The 22166-nt window shown below is 41.7% G+C and overlaps 1 protein-coding gene across 7 annotated transcripts in view; it reads right to left on the reverse strand.

Moving 5' to 3' along the window:
- Positions 1 to 22166, reverse strand: part of LNX1 (ligand of numb-protein X 1) — a 121830-nt gene that overhangs the window by 29120 nt on the left and 70544 nt on the right. For all 7 annotated transcript variants that reach the window (XM_064710399.1, XM_064710397.1, XM_064710398.1 and 4 more), the window contains 2 exons: positions 6106 to 6347; positions 4360 to 4515 (listed from right to left, as the gene is read on the reverse strand). In XM_064710399.1, the coding sequence (XP_064566469.1) occupies positions 4360 to 4515; positions 6106 to 6347 (398 nt within the window). The remainder of the gene's footprint in view (positions 1 to 4359; positions 4516 to 6105; positions 6348 to 22166) is intronic.

The raw sequence follows: 22166 nt of genomic DNA on the forward strand, positions 1-22166 counted from the left end.
ACAGTGTGGGATTTCTGTGAGGTGCAGCCGTCCTGAGACAGAGGTTGGGCTGCGCTGTCTTGTCCTGGGGCTGGATAAACCACTTTTTTCTGCATACAGGCAGCCTTAATGCCATGAAATGGTTGATACCATCTGTGTTTCACTTACCTTCTTTTTCTTCATGTACTTTTCCAAACACTGAAGTATTTATACTATCTATCTATCTATCTATCTATCTATCTATCTATCTATCTATCTATCTATCTATCTATCTATTATATATATGTATGTATATTTGGATCTCTTAAAAATATAACAGGGTTCACACTGAACAGTGCAAGAGGGGAGCCTGTTCTGTGTTCTGTGGTTCTGCCAGTGCCTGCTGGGGCTGTCTTGGTCTTTGCTGCAAAGCAATGCCAGATGGTAGAACTGCATCCACTATGAGACTGAGTTTGACTTTGAAAAACATTTGCCATCCTCAAGCAATCCTAAATCAAATTTCTTTTACAATGCCTTGACTGCAAAATGAAATCAATGAACGCTTTTGGAAGTCAAAACCAGAGCTCTTTTACTCTAAAACTGTAAGGAAGTGTATAAATTGTACCTGCAAATTCTTTGCTCCTAAAACATTAGCTGGTTCCCAACTTGTATTTGTAGATCAGTTTGAGTAAAGAGTACGTATATATCTATAGACCTTCTTGGAACTGAATTTAAGGTGTGAAGCCAAACTAAGAGCACAGTGATACAAATAAGCATAGCAAAGCTGGACCATGCTTTGTTTGGAGATATTTTATCACTTAAGTAGATTGTCAAGGTCATTTACACTAGTAGATCTAGTCAGAAGATATTACATCTTAAATGCATCCGTGCCTTAAGCATGTCCCTGTCACCTTCCCTCATATCTCAGTGTGAAACTCTTTCTTTTAAACTTTCTAAACTTCTACCTCAGACCTGGAAAGCTATTTGTAGCTGTAAATGCTGTTAATGAAATTGCTCTCAGATAAATATCACAAGCTTGGGTGCTGCCTGCAGACAAATATTTCTTGGCATGGGATTTTACAAATAACAAAGTATTAAAAATAAGAAAATCTTAACAGTTCCTTCCCCTTAAATATTTTCTCATTAGTGTTTGTACTTTTCATTCACCTCTAACATTTTCTTTGGTTTAGTCATTTAACAACTCTCTACTGAAAATGCCACAAAAACAGAAACAAAGAAAGCCTGAATCATTTAAATCCAAAATGAACACATATAGTGTTGTTTAAACAAATGAAACCACAGGATATAAACATAAATCATGAAGTAATCTCTGCAGTTCAGGATGGCTACCAGCTCCAGATATAAGGTAGCATTAGACTGTAACTATTTCTTTGCTGTAATTATAACAGAAACACATTTGATATTATACACCATATTATGCAATGTCCCTGGGCGCCAGTTTTTTCCAAAACCAGTTCTAGATTCAGCTTCAAGTTAAGAAAAATTTGATTTTTTTTTCTCCCTCATCAGAAACCATTATTTTGTCTTGTACCCTCACAGTCATATTGCAGCTGAGCACTGGCTCAACCAACACAGCAGCTTCAGGTTAAATGCACCCACACACCCTTAATGAAGGGTTGCTGAGGGCTAATACATGGCTACTTGTTGTGGTGTTCATTCCCAGAGCTCCTTTGACCAAAATACAGGCAAAACACATTAAACAGAGACATGTGAATTGAGATGGGGGTATACTGAAAACTGGAGTCAGATGAATTATACATTGCGCTTTGCCCGATGATCTTACCTCTCCTTTATCAAGAAGAGGTTATCAGCAAGAAGGGGCTCATTCACTCTGTGAGGCTGGCACAGTCTCAGCTTTATTCTGCTCATGCACTGACTAAACCTGGTGAGGAAAGTGGTCACCAGAGAGTTGGTGAAGCGCTGCCTGATCTCCTGGGACAATGAGTCATGGCTCAGTTCTTTTCACAGATGGTCCCAGACACAAACTTGTGAAACTATGAGAAAGGCAGCAGCACCTTTCCCACTGGCTGTGGGGATCTCTGAAGTGAGGAACCACCTCATTGATCCCCACAGGAGCACCCCCATTCCCAGGAGAGTGGCGTGGCAATGGTGAGACAGAGACACAGGGCTCCCTTTTCTGTGTGACTCTCAGTGAGCACAGGGCAGAGCACACAGCAGCTATCCCTGAAGGCTGACCAACAGCTCTGATCAGAAGTCTAGCTGCAGAGTGCTCAGAGCAGCTGAGGTTTAAAAAAATAAATAAAAGAAGAAAACATACAGAGCTGGAGAAGAAAACCAGCCTCCAGCTGGCAGGATGATGATAACTGCTACAGAAAGAAGTACATTCATTTCCTCCTCCAAGAAGAAACAGAGAAAGCCTTTGAGATGCCATTACACAAAGCACCTGTTGCAAAGGAATGAATTGCAATCTTTGTTCAAGTTGTATTTGTATTTCTTCAAGTTACTTGCTTGCATTTTTTAAAGATCAATTTCCAGAACGGTGTATGAACAGGTATTCTTTGCAAATGTAATTAATAAAGTAATTTAGGTATCCAGCTTCTGTGATCTCATACTTAAGAGAAACTGCTTATTAAGTAATTATATGCCTACCTGGTTTTTCCAGTGCAGCAGAATACATTTGGAAGTTTACAGGTGTGCTAGGTGCAGAGGAATGAAACCACAAGCAGAGCCAAGGAGAGACTGACAATCCTGCCACTGTCAGTGGGGCCCTGGAGTGATTGCCATTACACATCCCTTACAGAGACAGCAATGCTTTTCACTTGCTGGGAATGTAAAGGCCAGTGACATCTTCTCACCTTTCTGCTAACTTCTGCTAACACCTGGACTGTGCTGGGCTACTGGATAGGTGCTGTTGACATCCAGATTATTTGCACACGCTGGACATGAAACCAAGAATTCAGTGGAGCTATTACTAATGTCAGCTATTTGTCTAGGTGGAAAGTGGTCTGTATATCATCCTGAAGGGATGTCTTTTGAAAAATATGAACTTGAGGCATGGAGAATTTCACTCCTAACAAAAAGGCAAGCTTTTGCTCTCAGTGAATTGAAGTGTTACTATGGAACAAGAAATCTATCTGCCTGCTCAAAAAGAGGTATAAACAACTTGTAAAATTTTGCTTGGGAAAAAAAGAATATTATTTTTAATAATAAAAATAATTTTAAGTTATTTTAAAATATAGTAAAATTATTAATGATGTTTCCAGGTCAAGGAGTATATTCCCATCCCTTTTATGGAGAAGGTTCACAATTTTGAATTACCAGGTATGAGTTTGGCTCTGTCAGCAATATGCGAAGTAGGAGAGTAAGTACCACAGTAACATAGTGAAACTCTCCTGAAAGAATGAGCAAACAAAGCAGAAGAATATTGAACATGGTTCTCCAATTCACCACTACTCACAATGGCATCACAATGATGCATGAAACTAGCATTTGGCAGCCTTTTGTGCTTATTTTGTGTGTGTTTCAATGACAACTTGAATACAGAGCAAAAGGAAGCTGGGTATTTTGTATTCTTAAAGCCTGCATTCTGAACATTTGATCTGGGAAGAGACTTGAGGTGCTGAGGCATCAAGCAAAGGAATAATAAGGTGAGTGGAGACCTCGATTAAGACATTGATTCCCACTCTATCATCACTTCCTCTTGATGCATGAATGCCATTGTTGGTTTCATAATTATGGTCCAAACTGATTAGTAACATTTGCTTATTGCTTTGAGAATGCCAAATGTTAAGTGTTATTACCTGCCAGACCCCTCATCCCTGACATACCTCAGACAAACTTGCCTCTCCCTGCTGTTTAAGAGCAGAGCATTCTTACCTCATCACCTGCCTGGCTGAGGTAATAAAGGAGCCCACAGAAATGCAGAATAATTACAGTACTTCGCACTTCCATACCATCCTCCCACTGGGAATTTCCAGTGCTTCATACGCATTAGCCAAAACTCATTAAGTTCTTCTCAAGTATGATTATTGTGATCCATTTGCTTTAGAGGGACAGGCACATGCCGATGGAGGGACTTGCACAAAATTACAGAGCAAATCAATGACAGCTCCAGTAACAGATCCCAGATGCCCAGATCCCACATCCCGTGGGCTAGATCCTGGGCTGGCTATAGCATGCAGGCTGTTACGAGAACAGCCCTACGTGAGGTCCCACACACCCCAGCAATATTCTTGCCTGCCAGTCAGTAACATCTTCTGAAAGAAGAAAATAAGGAAAGATTGTGTTTTCTGGTTTGTTTGTTTTAATCACGCACAGCCCACCACATGAAAGGCACGTCAGTCATGGATATCCATCTCCCACATGGACAGGGCCCCCTACCCCCTTTTGAGTGATACCACAAGATGAACCAAACATTACCTTCCTCTCCAGCAGCAGAGTTTCCAGCAGTCTCCCTTTCCCTGTCAGTCTGGTTGGAAACAGCACTTCCACTTTTTGTCCTTCGAAGAACGCTGAACGCTTTGTTTATTTTTTTAAAAGATCTGCTTCTTATAGTGGAACGTTCAAAGTGTCGAGCTGCAACAGCAGGAAAAAACCCAAATCAGTACAGTTCAGCAGTTCTGCTCTAGAACACAGCATTTCTGTGGCCCCTGGCATATGATGGGATGTAACACCAACATCAGGGCTGCCTGTACTTCACCTTTGCCCCCGAGTCCTGCTGGTACTTCAAGGCTGCACCCACCTGAATCTGGGTACAATCACCCTACCTCAGTCCCACACCCTCGAATTGCCTCCTTCCTGTCTGTTTTGCTAATCACATGGAGAAATCTCCTGTGAGTGTGGCAGCTTTGGAAAGAATAATCCTCCATCAAGACAGAATTAGGAGAAATTCTGTGAAAAATACATATATTTTCTCAGCTATACATGTTTGACCAAAAAAAGCTGGAAGTCATTAAAAACTCTTCTTGACAAAATCCCCACTACTACTTCTGTCTCAAAACCTTGCAATGCTTCTAAAGCCACCAATGATTGCCAACTGTTTCATGTAAAAAAATTCAAATATTATCATCAGGTGGGAGGGATCAAAACCTCACATATTCTGACTGGGATACAGCAATACAAAAGAAAAGTCATAATACTTTCAAAACATGTCACTCTTTTCCATCCTGCTAAAGATATCTTCATAGCTGTGGCTGTTCTGTCTGTTCCAGCTCTGCATGCTAGCCAAATATTGTAATCTAATAATACAACATTCCCTCAAACCAGACTGTGGCCTCTACACTCAATAAAACTGACAGAATTTATTGAGATTCTGGTGCTCTCTTCTTGCACCCTTCCTTTCCTCACCTCTCCAAACCCTGGCACAACAAATGGATAATGCTTCTCATTTCCTAGTCTTTCTTCATCCCTTCATCCATTTTCCCCATATGCAACTGGCAGCGCACAAGGTGGGCTTTTTCCATTTTAGCTTCAGAATCCTCAAACACATGCTTTGAACTCACCATTAACACTTCTGACTCTGCTTGGGCCAGACCCTGTTTTTCAAGCATGACACTCACCAGAGACAGGTGAAGTGTCACAAGGTGAAAGATCAAGGCAAAGTCCCCTGATGCAGCTTGTCCCTGACTGTTGTTATTTCAGCAGGACCAGCTCCTCCAAACTGCACCTTTCCAAGAAGCTGGCAGATGTTTCCCAGGCTCCTAAGGGTATGTTTTCCTGAAAATACTTGGCAAGTGGGAAACACAGTTCCCAATAGGATTTTGGGTAGGTGGCCATGTCTGTGGGCATTACTTGGGCCACCAAGATTTAGTGGAGACACATTACCCAGCTACACCATCTCCCCAGCCCATCACACATAACATTCAATCTTTTAACTGAGCTGACTTACCTAAATAATCTTTTTAAAGATTTGCAGTTTATGTGTACAGCTAGTCCATTTTCAGCTTGATCCTGCCCCTGGCCAAACCATTTTTTTTTCACCTCAAATCTATTGGGTCACTGAGTGCACAATTTGATAAACCATGAAAAATGAAAGCTTTCACTTCCCCCACCCCTTTTTCTTTTTTTTTAAATTATTTTTTTAATCCTCCAGTGACACATATTTAACATAAAAATGGATGTTGCAAGGGGCTAGCAGGCTCTGACGCTGCCATTTTTGGCTCTTACTCCGGTTGCGGTTGCTGCGGTGCAGGTCCCCGGGGCTGCTGCCCAGCTGGCTCTCCTCCGAGGTGGGGCTGAAGGCCGGGTTCACCAGCCCCGGCTCGTCTGTCATTAAGGCGATGGCCGCAGCTGCTGAGAGCTCAGGGCCCAGGGCAGCCACTGCCAAGCTGGAGCCACGGTCTGGAGAGCAGTCCTGGGAACGCCTCTTCCGTTCCTTGGTAAGGCCATAGTGGGATGCTCCTTTACATCTGAGGAGAAGGAGGGAAACAGAGACATGATAGCAAGTTGTGTTTAAATGCTGCACACATAAGGACATTCTCTGGTTCCAAGGAAGCACTTGGAGTGCAACCTGTGATGATCATGGTGATCAGTGAAATATGGATGGAATAAGAGGGAAAAATGCCAGTGTGTGCTTCAACGGAGGAGAGTTACTACTTTACATGGGAAGAGCATTGCTGGTCAAGCAAAAATAGAGAGCCTCAGCCTTGTGTATACTCTTATGTGTATAAATTGTTACTGTGGATACAAGAGGACAAGAATAGCAGGTGGCTAATTAAGCCAGAGGCTACAATCTGTAATTTCCTACTTGCCTGTGACTGATGAAGGAGAGCAGGGTGAGGCCTGACCCTTCTCTGGGTCTGCTAGTGAAATAAAAGGCACCTTACCCAATCCTGCCTGGTGAAAAACCCTCCCAGTCACCAACGTGGTCACATGTGGAGCATGGCACTGTGTCTGTAGAGACCAGAGCAACGCATGAAGGCAGGGCTGCAGGTGGGAGCTGCACACCTGGGGGCTGCAGGAATCCAGGCCCCACGTGGTGCCTGTACAGACCATTTACTACTTGAACTGCATCTGATGAATTGATTTCAAATTCAGCCACAGAGATGAAGTTGCCAACTCTGCTATTCCAGCTCAGCTGAGACATTAAAACAGGCAGGTCATTGCCTTGGCAGAGGAAGAGGTGCAGGTGGGGGTAGGGGGTCCCACTGACCCTGCAGCCTCACCAGGGTCAAGGGGGGACTGCAGAGCACCCACCAAGGGGCTGGGGCCTCATGCCAAGGTCCTTGGGCCAGCCTGAGACTTCACCAGCTCGGGGACCTCAAGGCAGGTTCTAAACTACTTCTGGGGGAAACCCCTCTGTTTCTAGTGGAGTAACACATGTTCCCAAAAGAGCTGAAGATACAGCATTATGAGGGCAAGTTACAAACCTGCTTTGAAACAGCAGGTAGTTATGCTTCCAACTACCTGCTCTAGATTCACCCTAGACCACAAAGGCAGGACCATGCATGGCATTTCTTTTTTAAGACTCATGAAAGAAAGTCACTTGAATAAAATTAAAGGTCACTGTAGTCTTCATGAGTCAATATTCAATTAAAGCTATAAAATAACTGAAAAGATAGAGTGACCAAGGACACAGCAACTGTGACTTCATCAGCACCACTTCTGCCCAGTGCCCACCCACTGGAACCACATTCAGTGCATTAAAAAAAAAATTGCCTTTTAATCATAATCTAATGAGCTTGGCCTACTTTCAGTTACTATTATCCCTTTCTTCATGGTGAAGGCTAACTGATGACTTTCATGAAAGTGCTCTGTAGGACAAACTCACAGAAATAGCTGCAGAAACCCTTAGGGATAGAAAGCTCTTCGTAATATATGGCATGCTCAAAAAGCAATGCATAATACATACAGTACACAACGCTAGTGGGTTAAGTGTCACGAAAAGAAGTAGTACACTGAACAGAAGACTTGGAAGAGAAGTGATTATGGAAGCACTTCCTGAGCTAGAAAGATGATATGAGGCTATGTTATCGAGCTCTCTGTACCAGCTTCAGAGTAGCAGTTTAATTTCTATCATGGTACTGACTTTTGATGAGACAATTAATTAGAACCTTTTTTTGGCACTAGGTTATGGTTTGCCATCATTTACTTCATGCTGCTTCTGACGATTTTTATCTTAAATAAGGAAAAAATACCCAACCCAAAATCTGTCATATTGATGCCACTGTGTAAGGGTTATGTATGTGCTTTAAGGCTTGGATAGGAATGGCTGTAACAGAAGTTATTTCTGAAACTTTTCACAAGCAAAATGAGGCATCTCAGAGGAAAGTACTCTTATGGATGAGAAGACTGGTCAACTACTTCAAAAGACCAATGAACAAGATTGGTCAACTACTTCAAAAGACCAATCTGAGGCACCCATTGCAAGGCAAAACTGCAACAATAGTCATGTAAAGAAAGGAAGAACTCTCCTGCCTCCATTGCAGCAGGTATTTTTCTGTTTCCTTCCAGATTTTCTCACTTCCCCCAGAACTCTAAACTATGGCAGGATGCTCTCCTTTAGATTTCATGGGAAGCAGAAGCACAAAGGCCTTTTCCTCTTGCTACTCACCTAAACATCTTCATCAGAGTGTTTTGGAAACCAATCCTTGACATCTGCCTCTTTTAGTAAAGTCACATCTGCTAATCCAGCCTATGAATGCTTGACAAAATAGTTTAGAAATAGCCTAAAAACCCAGCACAAAGAAGTGGCTTTGGGGAGAACTGGTTGCTGCTCTCAGAAGACAGTCTCTGTAACAATCTTGCAAAGATTCAGAATATGATAAGAGATATTCCTACTCTTGTTTATTTTATTTTATTTAATTTGCCTGTGTTTTTCCTGTGTCAGTAAAGTTTCAGTGGCTGATACTAGAACACCAGCCTTGTGAATGGGTTCTTGGATGCAGATGTTTTTTTTATTTGGAAAGCTCTATGAAGATCAATATGAAGATCAGAAGTGGCTCTGCCCAAAGATTCCCAGCTATTTGGATTCAATCACTGCCTGGTGCCCATCTGCAGCTCACTGCTACAGCCTTCCCTCTCTGTGGAAATCCTCGCTTGCTGCTGCTGGCTGCACTGCAGACACACAGTCAACAGCTTCATTCCAACAGCAATGAACAGAAGACAGCTACTTTGAATGTAGAGAGGACTGACACAGTTTAAGATGTGGCTTATTGGAGAAGACAAGTTGTCATGATACAAAGCACAAAGCATATCTTTCTAGCACTGCCAGAAATAGTTAAAGAAGAACCAGAGCTCTTCAAGTATGATCACTGAAGCTATTTCTTAAATAATTGTGGCAGGCATAAATGAACACAAATCAAGACCTCTTTCTTCAGATTAACACAGTGTCCTTGAAGAGGGGGAAAAAAGTCCCAAGACCTCAAACTTGTAATAAAATTTGCAACAGCATCTCTTCACTTTCATTGTTTTGCTTGTGCTGACACTGCTGTGATAACAGAAAACAGAAGAGATGACTGTCTAAGTGGAATCATATTTACAGTGTTTAAGCTACATTTTTCCATATGGTTGGATTTGGCTCCCAGAAAAGAGAGAAACATAAAACAGCTAAATGCCAGCAGTAATTAGCTCTCTCATTGTGAGTATTAATCACAATGCCTGATTTGCAGCTGGAAGAGTGGGATACCTGATTAACATAGCCAGTCAGAAAGTGAACTCAGCTCTGTCTGCAGGCCAAGGTGAACCACAGATTTATGTTCCTTCCCAGTCCTGCTGGACAGCGAGTACATCCATGCAGCCGTGCGATACTGAAACAGTTTGAAGGCCAAACCCCAGAGAGATAAACAGACATGAATAATGTGTGTTGTACTGTTCGTGACATTAGTGTCACTAGGTGCACAGGAAACTGAGAAAGTAGTTTCTTCTGTTTGCACAGCCTCTTTTATGAAGCAGATATCTACTGTCTGATATTCTGGTATGAGCTAACCACTGGGTGGTATGAGAGCAGTGGTGGCTGCTGAAATTTCACCCAGGGCTGCAATTCTGGCTGGTATCAACACTGGCAGCCACAGGGCAACGTTTGCCCAGCACCCTGTTCCACACTTGAGGGACACTCTGCACTCCAGGCTTCAGGAGCAGCACATCCCAAGAGCCAGAGCAAGGAGATAACAAAACCCTGTGGCAGCCTTAACTTGGTCCTACCATGTGTAAAAACAGCCTTCAGTTAAACTCAAGGCCAACAGAAACATATCCACTTCATTTAAAATTCAAATTAAAACCATGGTTTGAAAAGAGAGTTCTCCTTGCAGCATCCCTGACTTGCACTGCAAAGGAGGAATCAAAAGTAAGATTGACCTCAAGGATTTCAATTACCCAGGCTGACATAAGGAAAAAGAATGTAAAACCAAAACATAAGCAAGGACAACTGCATGGATTTTTTCACCTCACTTCTAGTGATCTAAATAGAACAATTCCACAGGTTAAAAAAAATGTATATGTTTGCCCATGGTAGGGGGACTGTAACTGGATGATCTTTATGGTTCCTTCCAACACAAACCATTCTATGATCCTATGATTTATCATGCATGTATTCTTAAAAATGCTCTGCCTTCTGTGTCACTTCACAGTCTCTGTTTGGGCATGAAACAGGGGGAAAAAAGTGAATCTGAAGAGTCACAGTGGTTGTGACCCAGGCCCGACACAAATAAACAGAGCAGGACCCCTCCCCTGTCCAGTTCCAGTAGTGTTTTCCCAACCTTATTTCCAGTACCCCTCATATTTTGGACTGCTTTTCTTTAGTGCAGAAGCAGCAGACACATTGTCAGAATGCAACTAAGAATAATGTATACAAAGCACTTAAGATTGCCCATCTGAAGAAAATACTGCATAATGGGCTGTCATTGCTGTTCCACAGCTAAACCCTGATCAGGGTAGACAAGTGTGTTTCAGCTATGGTCTCACTGCAAGAAGCCTCATCCCTGTGTAATTTGGGGGTCCAAACAAGCTGGGTCTAAAGCATCAACAATGTGTACCATACCTCTGTTCCACAAACTCCCTGAGTGCTCTAGCACCCATAAACTAATCCAGTGGAAAAACCAAAGCTGATCAACCAGGAGCATCCTGGATAACCTGGTGCTGATAACCTCACTTGTGACACCCTGGTGAGAGGTTCCTGCTGTGCCTGGGAATAAAGGAGGCATGGGGTTTAATTGGAGAGGCTGACTCACAAGAAGGTGTTGACAATTCCTACCCCACAGGAACCATTCACACTGTGTGCATTAGCAGTGACAGCAGTCCAAACATAACCCAAAGCCCAACCACATGGATTTCAGGCCAAACACTTGAACTCTGAAGTTTTCTCTAACTCCATCACAAGGGAGTGACTTGATCAGTTCTTCAGACAGGATTAACACCAACTCTTCTGATCTCACTTTTGCCAACAGTGCACCAAGAAATGGAGTCAAATACGAAAAAGAAGTGAGGCACCTGAACTCCCACTATATCCCATGTTACAGATATAAGCTAAAATGCAGCAAATACATGGTCTCCCATCCAGTCCAACCATACTGGTGCTGAAGAGGTCAGAGACACCAATATCTTTGGCAGTGAAGGTGACCACTACACTGCTGCTCTCTGAACCTCATGACATTGTAACATCCTTGCTTAGAAAACTAGCTTCTGTGAATCCTGGTCCTATGTACAAAATTCCTCTTTTTTTTCTTTTTCCGCTATGTAGGGAAATGAATTCTGGAACAGAGCACTTCACAAAAATTATTTTTCCTTGGTAATTCTGAGTTCCTGCAAGGATTAACTATTGCGTGAAAGTTGCATATGGAAAAAAGCTTCATAAGTACCTGATTTTTTAAAATGCATGTCTCTTTTCCACTTTTTATTAAGAACTGTCTCATGTTCATGAACAATTCTCAAGCTACTGTAATCATGGTATTCAGCTATGGATAGAAGATCCTGCCTACATTAAACCTTACTCAATATTGTTAAAGAAGGGAATGAGCCGCATAAAAAGCAAACCCTAAACTTCTGGATCACAGTTTCCAGTGAACATTTGCTGAAAGACAGGCTGCAAAACCCATATCTAAGCAGGCAACTAGAAATAGGCTGATCTGCACCTGCACCTGAATTTTATAATGCCAGCAGTATTTCCAGGTGCTTGCCACTGCTGTTCTGTGCACTCTGTACCCTGGCATTGATGCACCTGGGTATCCTCTCCCTGAGGATCCCTCAGTGTCAGAGACTTGCCATCTTGTTTGGAGAAAAAAAAGCATATTTTTCACTTAAGTGGGAAATTGTCCCAGTTGCTACTGCTCTTTCTCTCCAATAACCCTGTAAACAAAAGCCTTTAGAGGCAGCTTCCTGACACCTGGGGCATCAGGGCTGGCTGGGAGGGCAGCACGGGCCTGTGGCATGATCCCTGCTGCCTCTGCAGGGCTGGGGATCAGCAATTCCCTCCTACGCTTCCATAAACACTGCTCTTCTCGGTGTCAGCACAGAGATAGCTGTGATAGAAACTAAGATGAGGCAAATGGCTTCTCTGTCTAGCTGTCAGAGAGATTTTCTCATGTTATTTGCTCTCCATTGTCAGCCAGAGGCCTTTGCCATAGTAAAAGCACATCATAGATTTAGTGGTTCTGTATTTCTGCATTACTAGTCTCTAAATATTTATGAAGGTTCTCATAATATTTATTGTATTAAGCTAAAATTATTTAGCTTAAATACTTTCCCACAAGATGGGAAAACCTCTCACATATTTATCTGTTTCTGTTTAATTTCTGTTTAATTTCTGCATATTCCCATTATGGTTTCCTAAGGGTGTTTTCCACAAATTTTGTATTAATGAAGTCATCACAATTCAATACATTCTAGAAAACTACCTTACTAGCAAAGCCTAAAATTGTGCTTTGTCCTATCTGTAAAGATCTGACCCCAGGGAAGGGCTGTCATTTTCACAACGCCTTTGCACTAAGGTGCTGTCAAACAAAATATATTTGTGCATTATATAAGGAACGTGCACAGGAGTATCTGTATACTCATATTTTCATGTCAGCTACTCTGTATGAATTTGGGTCCACTAGTAGAAAAAGGAGTTGTAGTTCTCATGGATTAAAAAGGTAAAGTTTTCTAAGAATATGAGGAAAAAATATTGAGCATTCTTGATAATTCCAATTTAGTCTTCAGCTATAATGACATACTCCCATTTCTGGGATTTGTCTGCTGAGAAGGAGGAGCAAGCGTGGTTCATAATCATGTTTGAGGTCCTTAAAAGTATTTTGGTGAAGTATTGATGAAGAACAGAACTGCAGTTCAGAGTTCAGACCTCACAGCTCCAAAAACTACCAATGGACAAAGACTTGGTGTCAGACAAAAACAACAAGCATTCAGTAAAAACCAAATACCTATTTCATATTTGACTGCTCATACTGAAAGAGGGGGTATCTCCATATTGCCTACTAGTTTTCTGTAGAGTTGAAAGAACTTGGAACACATTTTTAATCTTAAATATAATGTAGAGCTTAAATTTCACGTGCATGCTTGCAAAGTATTATCTAAAATGAGGTCATGTTTAGGATTTTTCCCCCTTCACTTTAAAACTCAGAAAGTTGTATTTCAACCACCATCTTGAGCTTTTAATATGAAATCTTTTAAAAGGCCTATTAGCATCTATCATGGGAACAAGGAATTGGAAGAAATTGGAAAACAACATTAGTTGCCTGCAATTGCAGACAAAAATCATGGCTGGGATTATTGTGCAATGATCCCAGTTATTGTTGGGACTAAGTACAAATTGTTGGTCCAGAACATGTTCTCTTTTTCTCCTGACACTTCTTTCAGACTTTTTTTGTCACTGATGATTTTGAAACCACAGCTGTACTGTTTTTTTTTTTTTTTTTCAAGGTGGGACTATAATTTCAATTTCTAGTCTTAAAGCAATCCAACAAATTTCAACTGTCTCACATATAGGAGAAGGGAGCTGTAAATTGCTAGAGAGAGCTGAGATGGGCAAATTGGCACCCAAGCTTTTCAACTGTTTTTTACAGGTTAGTACACCTAGTTTATTCTTAACATAACTACTTCTTTAGAGAAGCCAATATTCACAATTGACTTTGTGAATATTGCTTTTGCTTCACCTTCTGTGCCCTTTTCCCCCGTGTTTAAGTCACAAATGCTCTGAGAATGCACAAAGGCATCAGCAGACTGTTCCCACTGCTCACATAAGGCATAGCCTTAGGTTGCTTTTAGAGCTTCTACCTTTTCCAATACTGTCTTTAAATCTAATGCTTGGGGAGCACAAGTATACCTGGAGCTACAAAACTGAGGAGTTAAGCAGGGTGGAAGACTGCAGTCAGTCTCTTATTCCTTATTTACTCCTAGATTACAAACAAATTCACCTATGTTATTCCAAAACAAATATTTGTCATCACAGAGAAGATACTGGCCAGACATCCAGTACCAGAGTGATATTGTGTGATACAAAACAGCAGCACTATTTATTTATACTGAGCTTAATTAAAGACTGAAGCTCCCAAAGAGTGATCTACGTATCTCATGCAATCTACTCACACCAGCTGACAACAGCAAGAGAAAAGAAGTAGCACACTATCTCTCATTCCTGGTAGGTGCCCAGGTATTGACACAGCAAGGAACCTGTGAGTACTTGGTTAGGAGATTCAGAGCAAAGTAAGAGCGAAAAACAAGACACATGGGACTAGCAGTTTTGAGCTGGTGAGAGCTTGTAAACCTTGCTGATGGCTTGTAATACTTACAACATTCAACAAATAATACATTATTTAAACCCAGTAATCCTGTCCAAGTGCTGTATTAAAGTACTGAAGTACTAAAACTCCTCTTGACTTCAGCAGAAGTGGAGCTTGATGAAAGCTTTACCAAGAGCTTTCATCACTTTTCAGAATTGTATCCTTACCTATAAAACATACTTATAAGATTCAGCTTTTACTACTTCAAGAGTCAAACCTGAACATTTTTCCAAAGGAAAATGAGAAAACAAAATTAGAAAGAGAGTTTTCTTCATGGAAGATGTAGGTACTTAGCAATATTTGTACATTCCTCTATCTACAGAAGTTGTGGATGAGGGAGCAATCACAAGTAATGTGTATCAGTTGGGTATTTAGAAAGCAACACAAGACCTGCCATGAGCAGCTCTGAGCTTGAAAAGCTCTGCTTTTCAAGTCCATCCAAGACAACTCAAAGAGCTAGCACTCAGCCAGCAATCTTGACCACTGATTTTGCCTCATACTAATAAAATAATGATAACACAACCTTTTCACATTAGAAATTGAGGTCGTACATAACGAAGCTGCAGCAGGATCACTAAAAATATTCGTAATTTAGAGCATTAACTAAGAAATGACCCTAGGGAAAATCACAGCATATATACACAAAGCCTCAAAAGTTGCTGCTAAAATCATGTTATCTGTGACAAAAATAACAAGTGCAAAGACAAAGGAATTCTTGAGGCATTGCAATGCTCCTTCTCATATCCAATACACTCAACCAATACTCATAATCCAATAGTCTCAATCCAATACACTACATTTTTCAAATTATGTGTGTACACATATAATTAATATTAAGAATAGGCATTCAATCTGTTGACTCATATGCTTTTCATGTTTATTGTTCATATGTTTTTCACTTTTATTGTTCGGTCTTTTGATCACTGGATTATTTTCAACAGGTATAACCAGTCTCCTGGAACTTAATATCTCAGCATTGTCTTCCCCTCCTACTATCCCCACCTATGCTATAAAAACTGTATGATGCAGTGAGCAAAATATGTTTGCAATGGGACAAGTGGGGTTGCTTTTTAACAGGGTTGACAGGATCAGCTTAACCCAAATTCTTGCAGCTACAGACAGAAAAGCCTGACAGACAAACTTTGTATTTACACATACTTAGCATGCATTTATTTTAAAAATAAAACTAATTACAATATCTGCTGTGTCACAGACTCAGCAAGCCAGCACTACTGAGAGCAGGTGTGAGGCTTCTGTTGGCAAAGAGAAGTAACACATGCCCATAAGCCTCTAGATATAATAAAAAGAGAACACTGTGTTCAGTTTCAAGATGTTTTCAACCCAAGACTTGGGTTTACTACAGTGTTCTCCACTGGAATCTGAAATTATAGGAAATAATGGCGCTTCATCCAGCAAATCACAAATGCTGTCCTTACAGAATCTTATTCACAGAACATGCTGTGGACAGCCATCCACAGGTCTAGCTCTGGTGGCATTTGTCTCTGACCACTGTGACCCAAGAGTCACATAAGATCCCTTCTAGGTCAGCATGGATTTCTAAATTAATCAGCTAACACATCCTGGTACATATCACACTCTAAACACATCTGTGTTTCCTCATAGGGAAGGCCACAAAAAAAGGAGGTCTCAGCACACCTCAGCAGTTGAAAAACCACAGAGAGCCCTGTCAGATGCCTGGCTGAGTCTTAAGCAAACATCTCTGCCAGTACAACTAAGTAGCTTCTTGAAATGTCACAAATTTTTTCCATATTCTTATAAAATCTGATGTCTAATAGTCAAGAAGGACTCCAAATCAGCCCTATAAGTAAATTACATTGCATTCTTCTCTTTTGCCCATGTGATTGGAAGAGGGAGGATCAGAGGGGCATCACCAGCCAGTTTTCAGAACAAATCCCCCCAGACCCATTTGGCAAGCAAAAATCTTCACTCTTCGTGTTTTATGGGTTCCACCCAGTTGAATATGAGACATTTCAGTGAGATATTTCACCCATCCATTAAAATAAACACACATTGTGAAAACATTTAAGGGCTTCAGAAAGTCCAAATCCAGCCACAGCACAAGCATGGCTGGAATGTTGTTTATAGTCCCCTGAAACCTCACATAGTAGGAAATGCTCACTTGTGCTGTAAAAATTGTGAAAATTTCTCTTTTTTTGGAACACGCTTTTATAGTACATTTATCAGGAATACTTTTTACCTGAATTCCTTTACCCAAATCTGAAAAAAGCCCAGTCCACTCACCCTTCTCCCCAGACAGGCACCTACAGGCAGTGCTGTGCTCAATATGATGGAGAGCACCCGAGAGAGCAGTGGCGTGGCTTCCCTCCTGTTGTATGCAGACCACTGTCAGTGGAGGGTGAGGAGGCTGAAGGAGCTCACAGCCTCCCACCTCAGTTTTCAGGAGTCTCTAACCACTAAAGCTCAGGTTGGGATTAGGCTGAGTTCTGCTCCTCCTGCTGAAGCTTATTCTGAGAGTGAGTTAAGCCAGAGGCAGGCCAATGCTGCATCCAAATTAAAACTGCACAGAGGGAGGGAGAAACTGAGTCCTGCTTCAGAGCCTGATGTGGCTTTTCAGTTGAATTTGAGAGAGGCTCACAGCAAAGGCATTCTCCTTTACGTCCAGCCTGGACTGGCAATACCATCAAGCCACACAAGCTCATCCTTAGTCTGAAGCTGAAGAATTTGCCTTAGAGGCTTCAGATATGGGCTGAGAACCTGTCTGGGAAATTGTTTATTGTTTGCTCAGATCACTGGGATATAACTGGTGAATCAAGGAATAAAATACAAAAATTAGAGTGCAAGCAAGAATTCAACCTTAGGGACAAAAGATGCCTTCAAAAGTGCGTACCATATTACCACCACAAAATGCATACTCCTGACAAAGAAAAGTACCATAAAATCATAGAAGAGACAAGGCTGGAAGAGATCTTAACAGATCATGTTGTCCAACCTTTCATGAGAGAGGAAGCCTAGATGAGATTATCCAGCATCCTCTTCAAAACTTTGAGTGATAAAACTTTTATCTGAGGTTATTAACTTTAAGCATCTTGAAAACTTTAAATGATGGAATCTCTACCACATCCCTGGTGATGTTGTTCCAGTGAACAATTGTACTCACTGGGAAAAAAAAGTAGGAGAAGTAAACAAGTTTTACCCTGTATCTACCTTTAAACCAAATTTTCTCATGCTGTTGCTCCTTCATATTCCTAAGTTTACAGATGTTTTGTGTTTCTTCAGGTTTTCTTAGTCACTTCTAATTGCTCAGATTTCATGCTGTTTTTGCATTGAATAAATAAGAGAAGATCACAAAATGGTTTAGGTTGGAATGAACCTAAAAGACCATCTAGTCCCAGCCCCACCTTCCATGGACAAGGACACATTTCACTAGACCAGGTTGCTCAAGGCCTTATCCAACCTGTCCTTGAACACTGCTAGCATCCACAACTTCCCTGGACAAATCGTTCCAGAGTCTCACCATCCTCACCGTAAAGAATTCTTTCCTTATACCTAACCTAAGTTTTCCTTCTTTCAGTTTGTACCCGTTACTCCTTGTCCTATTACAAGAGTCCCTGGCAGCGTCCCTCTCTGGCTTCCCTGTAGGCCCCATTCAGATACTGGATGTTTTCTCTCTGCTTTTTTTTCCTTAATTATTGAATTTTTAGAAAAGCCTCTTCAGGATAAAAGGCAGTCACTTCATCCTGTCCTATTACAAAACACATTAACTTTTGTATTCATCCAACTAAAGTACTGGAAACAGAATAAAAAAATACAAAATATTCTTCAGGAAGCTGCAGTTTCCTTTCCCTTTTACAACACTGCAGCCTTGGAAATTTCAATAGTCAAGCTCTAATGACGAATCTTGCTTTCAATTTTAAAATATAAACATCATAAAGCTGGGCACCTAGAACATGGTGGGAAAACCTGAGCAGCAGGTTTGGAGTACTGAACCTTGAGCATGGGCAAAAATTACATTTCCCTGGGTAATACAGGGCAGTGGCCTTGCTCTTGCTGTCCTAGAAGGAACATCCTGCCTGACCTTGCTGCTCCCACAAAAGGGGTTGGGGCTGCTGTGCGACAGCCTGTCCTGAAATGAATTCAAACTGTGAATTCTGTGTGACAGTTTGTGGCATCTGGGTGACTCAGACAGCCTCTGTGCCTGAGGCTGTTCCAGCCCAGGCTGTGATTTTGTTAACGTCACAATTTAAGTAGACTTGGGTCTTGTTAGCAGTAATGACGGACTCCCTGAAGGAAAACCAAGGTGGCATTGGAAATGATGTCATTTCATTATCAGCTCTGAGATGGGGATAATTGCATCTGTCTTCTTCAGACTGAGATGACCCTGGTCCTTCAGAAGGCAGCTGGCAATCTAACTTCCAGCAGCATGCTTATGCCATGCCTCATCATCTGCTAATTTTCACATCAAAGGCATCGCTCAAGGTGACCCAAACCATCATCAAAAGACAGGATCTGCAGCTGGACATGCATACTGGTGTCCAGTGGACAGCACCATGCTGGGGGCATTGGACACGTTTGCAGCCCCGACTGGGACATACATAAAACAAATCCTACTTGCTTCATGTAAATATAAACACAGCACGCTGTTAATGCAGATGGCTTGACAAGCCATATAATAGAGAATAGTCTAGCAGATAAAATGAGTAATTTCCCAATGGTTACAAAATATGCACCTCAGCCTGATGTGGACACGGAGGATTTAAAAAAAAAAATGGGTAGACAGACTAAACAAAATTTGTAGTGCATTTAAATATTTATATTAGAAATTGAGACATGGGTTTCTGTAGTAATTTATCACAATCTTAGACCTGTGGTTGGCAGTTTACCTATCTTCAGCTTCTGAGAAACTTCCTTAACTGCCCTGAAGCAAGTTTGCTTCCTGAAGGGCAAAGCCAGATACTCAGCACTGTGTGTTTATAAGAATGCAATGTAGAGAGAAAAGGAGGAAGAAAAGAGGTAAATAAATACCTAACAATTAGTGATTGTAAACAGAAAAGCCTCATGACAAATTATTTTCTTTTTCTTTAAAAGTTAATTGAAGATGCCACAGCACCATGTTGCAGAGTTTTCTGAGAACTTAGATACTGGCATTGAGATGACCTTAAGAATGGAGCACAAAGTATTCTGCAAAGGTTAACCACATTCAGTTTACAGGGGTGGTGCTGCTTCCTAGGGGCTGTCTGCAACAGGGAAGTACATGATCACTGTGGTGCTTGTGGAATGATACCTGAGGCACACTGTGTATATTATATGTACAGACACACACATCTGAGAACAGCTTCCCTGGAGACCTCCCCATTCCAGAGTAAGGGTATTCACCAGAGATGCTATCCTAGAATAAGAACAGTATTGTCACTTCACACCCAACTTTATTAGGGATTAGCTTCCCTGTGTGTTCAAACCACCTTTTTAAGTGGTTGTCCTTTCCTTTCTTCACCACCCTTTCTTCTGGACACCAAATGCCTCATTGGTCAAGCCTCTCTCTCTTTGAGAGACAGGGTCCATCCCTCAGTATGCCACATCTTGAAAACTAGTTGCTAAGTTTGCTTTGTTTAATATGTAATTAAAAGTCCTTTTTGCTTATTATGGTTTTTTTCAATGTCTCCCACAACACAGGCTTTGTCTCTTTAAACTACCATAGCACATAGCACTTTATTCCCTCTGCATCTCTATCAAAAAAGGTAGAGGGTAATGAAAGTAACACCCATTTACCTTCTAAAAGCACAAAAGAATTCAGGACTTTAGTACATGTTACTAAATATGTCACTGCACCCACATGTTGCAGAATCAGGGGTCACCTGAACTTCTGTGCTCAGGCCTGGACCTGAGAACTCAGCAATGGCTTCAAAGGGTGAGGACCACATTTCTCTGCAATGTGACTGTTTCAGAAGACCTGGAAGAAGCACTCTTTGCAAAGCAGCCAGAAGGGAGGGGAGGATTACATCAGCAACTGCTTCCCTGGCACAGGGGACTGTAAGCAGCACAGCTGTTCTTTGTGGAAATGTCAGGGAGGGGGAAGAAAGGTGCCAAGAGAGTTGTTACTGTCATAAAGCACAATAGGTGGTTCCAGAATGATGGTTCACATGGTTTCAAGCTTTTCTTGAAAACTTTGCTCAGGAAGCCCAGGCTGACTAACTTTCCAAATAGTAAACACTACTTGAAAAACAGACACGTAAATTATAAAATTACTTAGCATCCAGTTTCTCTGTTTCTCTCCGACAAAGGAGAGCACAGCTGTGTCTCAGTGTAGATGCTGCAGCTGAGATAACCCTAAATGAGCCCTCTCCTGCTCAGTCATGGCCTAATATACAGAATGTCCCAGGAGGATTTCAGGTAGTACCCATGACACTACCTCTCTTCTTGTGTCTGCCCCCTTGGGCCAGCTGTCCCAGAGAAAGCAGCAAAATTCTGTTTGTTCCTGGGTTCTGCAGGAAGTCACACACCTTCAGAGTCAAAACACCATCTCAAGGTTGCTTTGAAGTACTGCCAGTGTATGCCCATGCAGCAAGCCAAAGCAGGTCTCAGATGGACACGTGCTGTCTCCTGTCCTCCTTTGTGTCCACAGCCTGCCCAGGAGGGAGGACAGACAGAGGAAGGTGTGCCACGTGGTACCACACTTACCTCACTCTCAGACACCACCAGGAGATCAGGAAGAAAATCACACAGAAGATTTTGAACGAAGAAACCATAAGCCCAGACTTTCCCTTCAGTCTACAGAAAAAGAACACCAAACCTGAACTCTCTGCTTCCTTATGTCTGGCACACTGAGGTGAAAAGGATGTGTCAAACTGGTTCCTACTTCATCCCCATCCCCGTGGTCAATGAGAGGTGGTGAGAGGGGACCAGGATTAACCCTTAGTCTATAGCTATGCCATACAGCTTCCTCAGTAATTTGTAAGACAGGCAGCAAGCCTGTTCACCCCTGAACACCTAGAAGCCTTCTGTGGTGGCATGCATGGGCCTTACAAGGACTAACAGACCTCAGAGCTGGAGACAAACAGGGACCTTTCTGTACCCTGGCCCTTCAACAGCAGATCTGACTATTCAGCAGTGGGTCACTGTTTTATCCTAAGTCCTGCTACCCTCCTGAAAACATGCTTCTCCAAAGGGACCTTCTGGTCAGAGTTAAAGTAATGGAATTTGTGTTTGCCAATGCAGGGAGACAAATTTCACTTTAAAAACCATCAAAAAATAAACAAACAAACAAGCAAAAAAACCCCCAAAAAACCCATGAGAAAAGTCACTGTTTTATAAGATCTGTTGTCATACAACTACCATTGTCACAAGGGACAAGAAGAAGTGAAGTCTGAGGTTTTACAAATCTCCCACACAGGGGTGTGTATTTTTTGAGGGAGGAAGAGGTTGTCACAAAGATTGCAGAAGCTGGAGTCCATGACATTTTATTCATATTGTTTCAACTCATTCACCCACATGCCCTCAAGGGATGTTCTGTTTTTTTAAATTACGGTTTCTGCTAAAAAC

This window comes from Zonotrichia leucophrys, chromosome 4, assembly GCF_028769735.1.
Source record: "Zonotrichia leucophrys gambelii isolate GWCS_2022_RI chromosome 4, RI_Zleu_2.0, whole genome shotgun sequence".
Classification (NCBI taxonomy): domain Eukaryota; kingdom Metazoa; phylum Chordata; class Aves; order Passeriformes; family Passerellidae; genus Zonotrichia; species Zonotrichia leucophrys.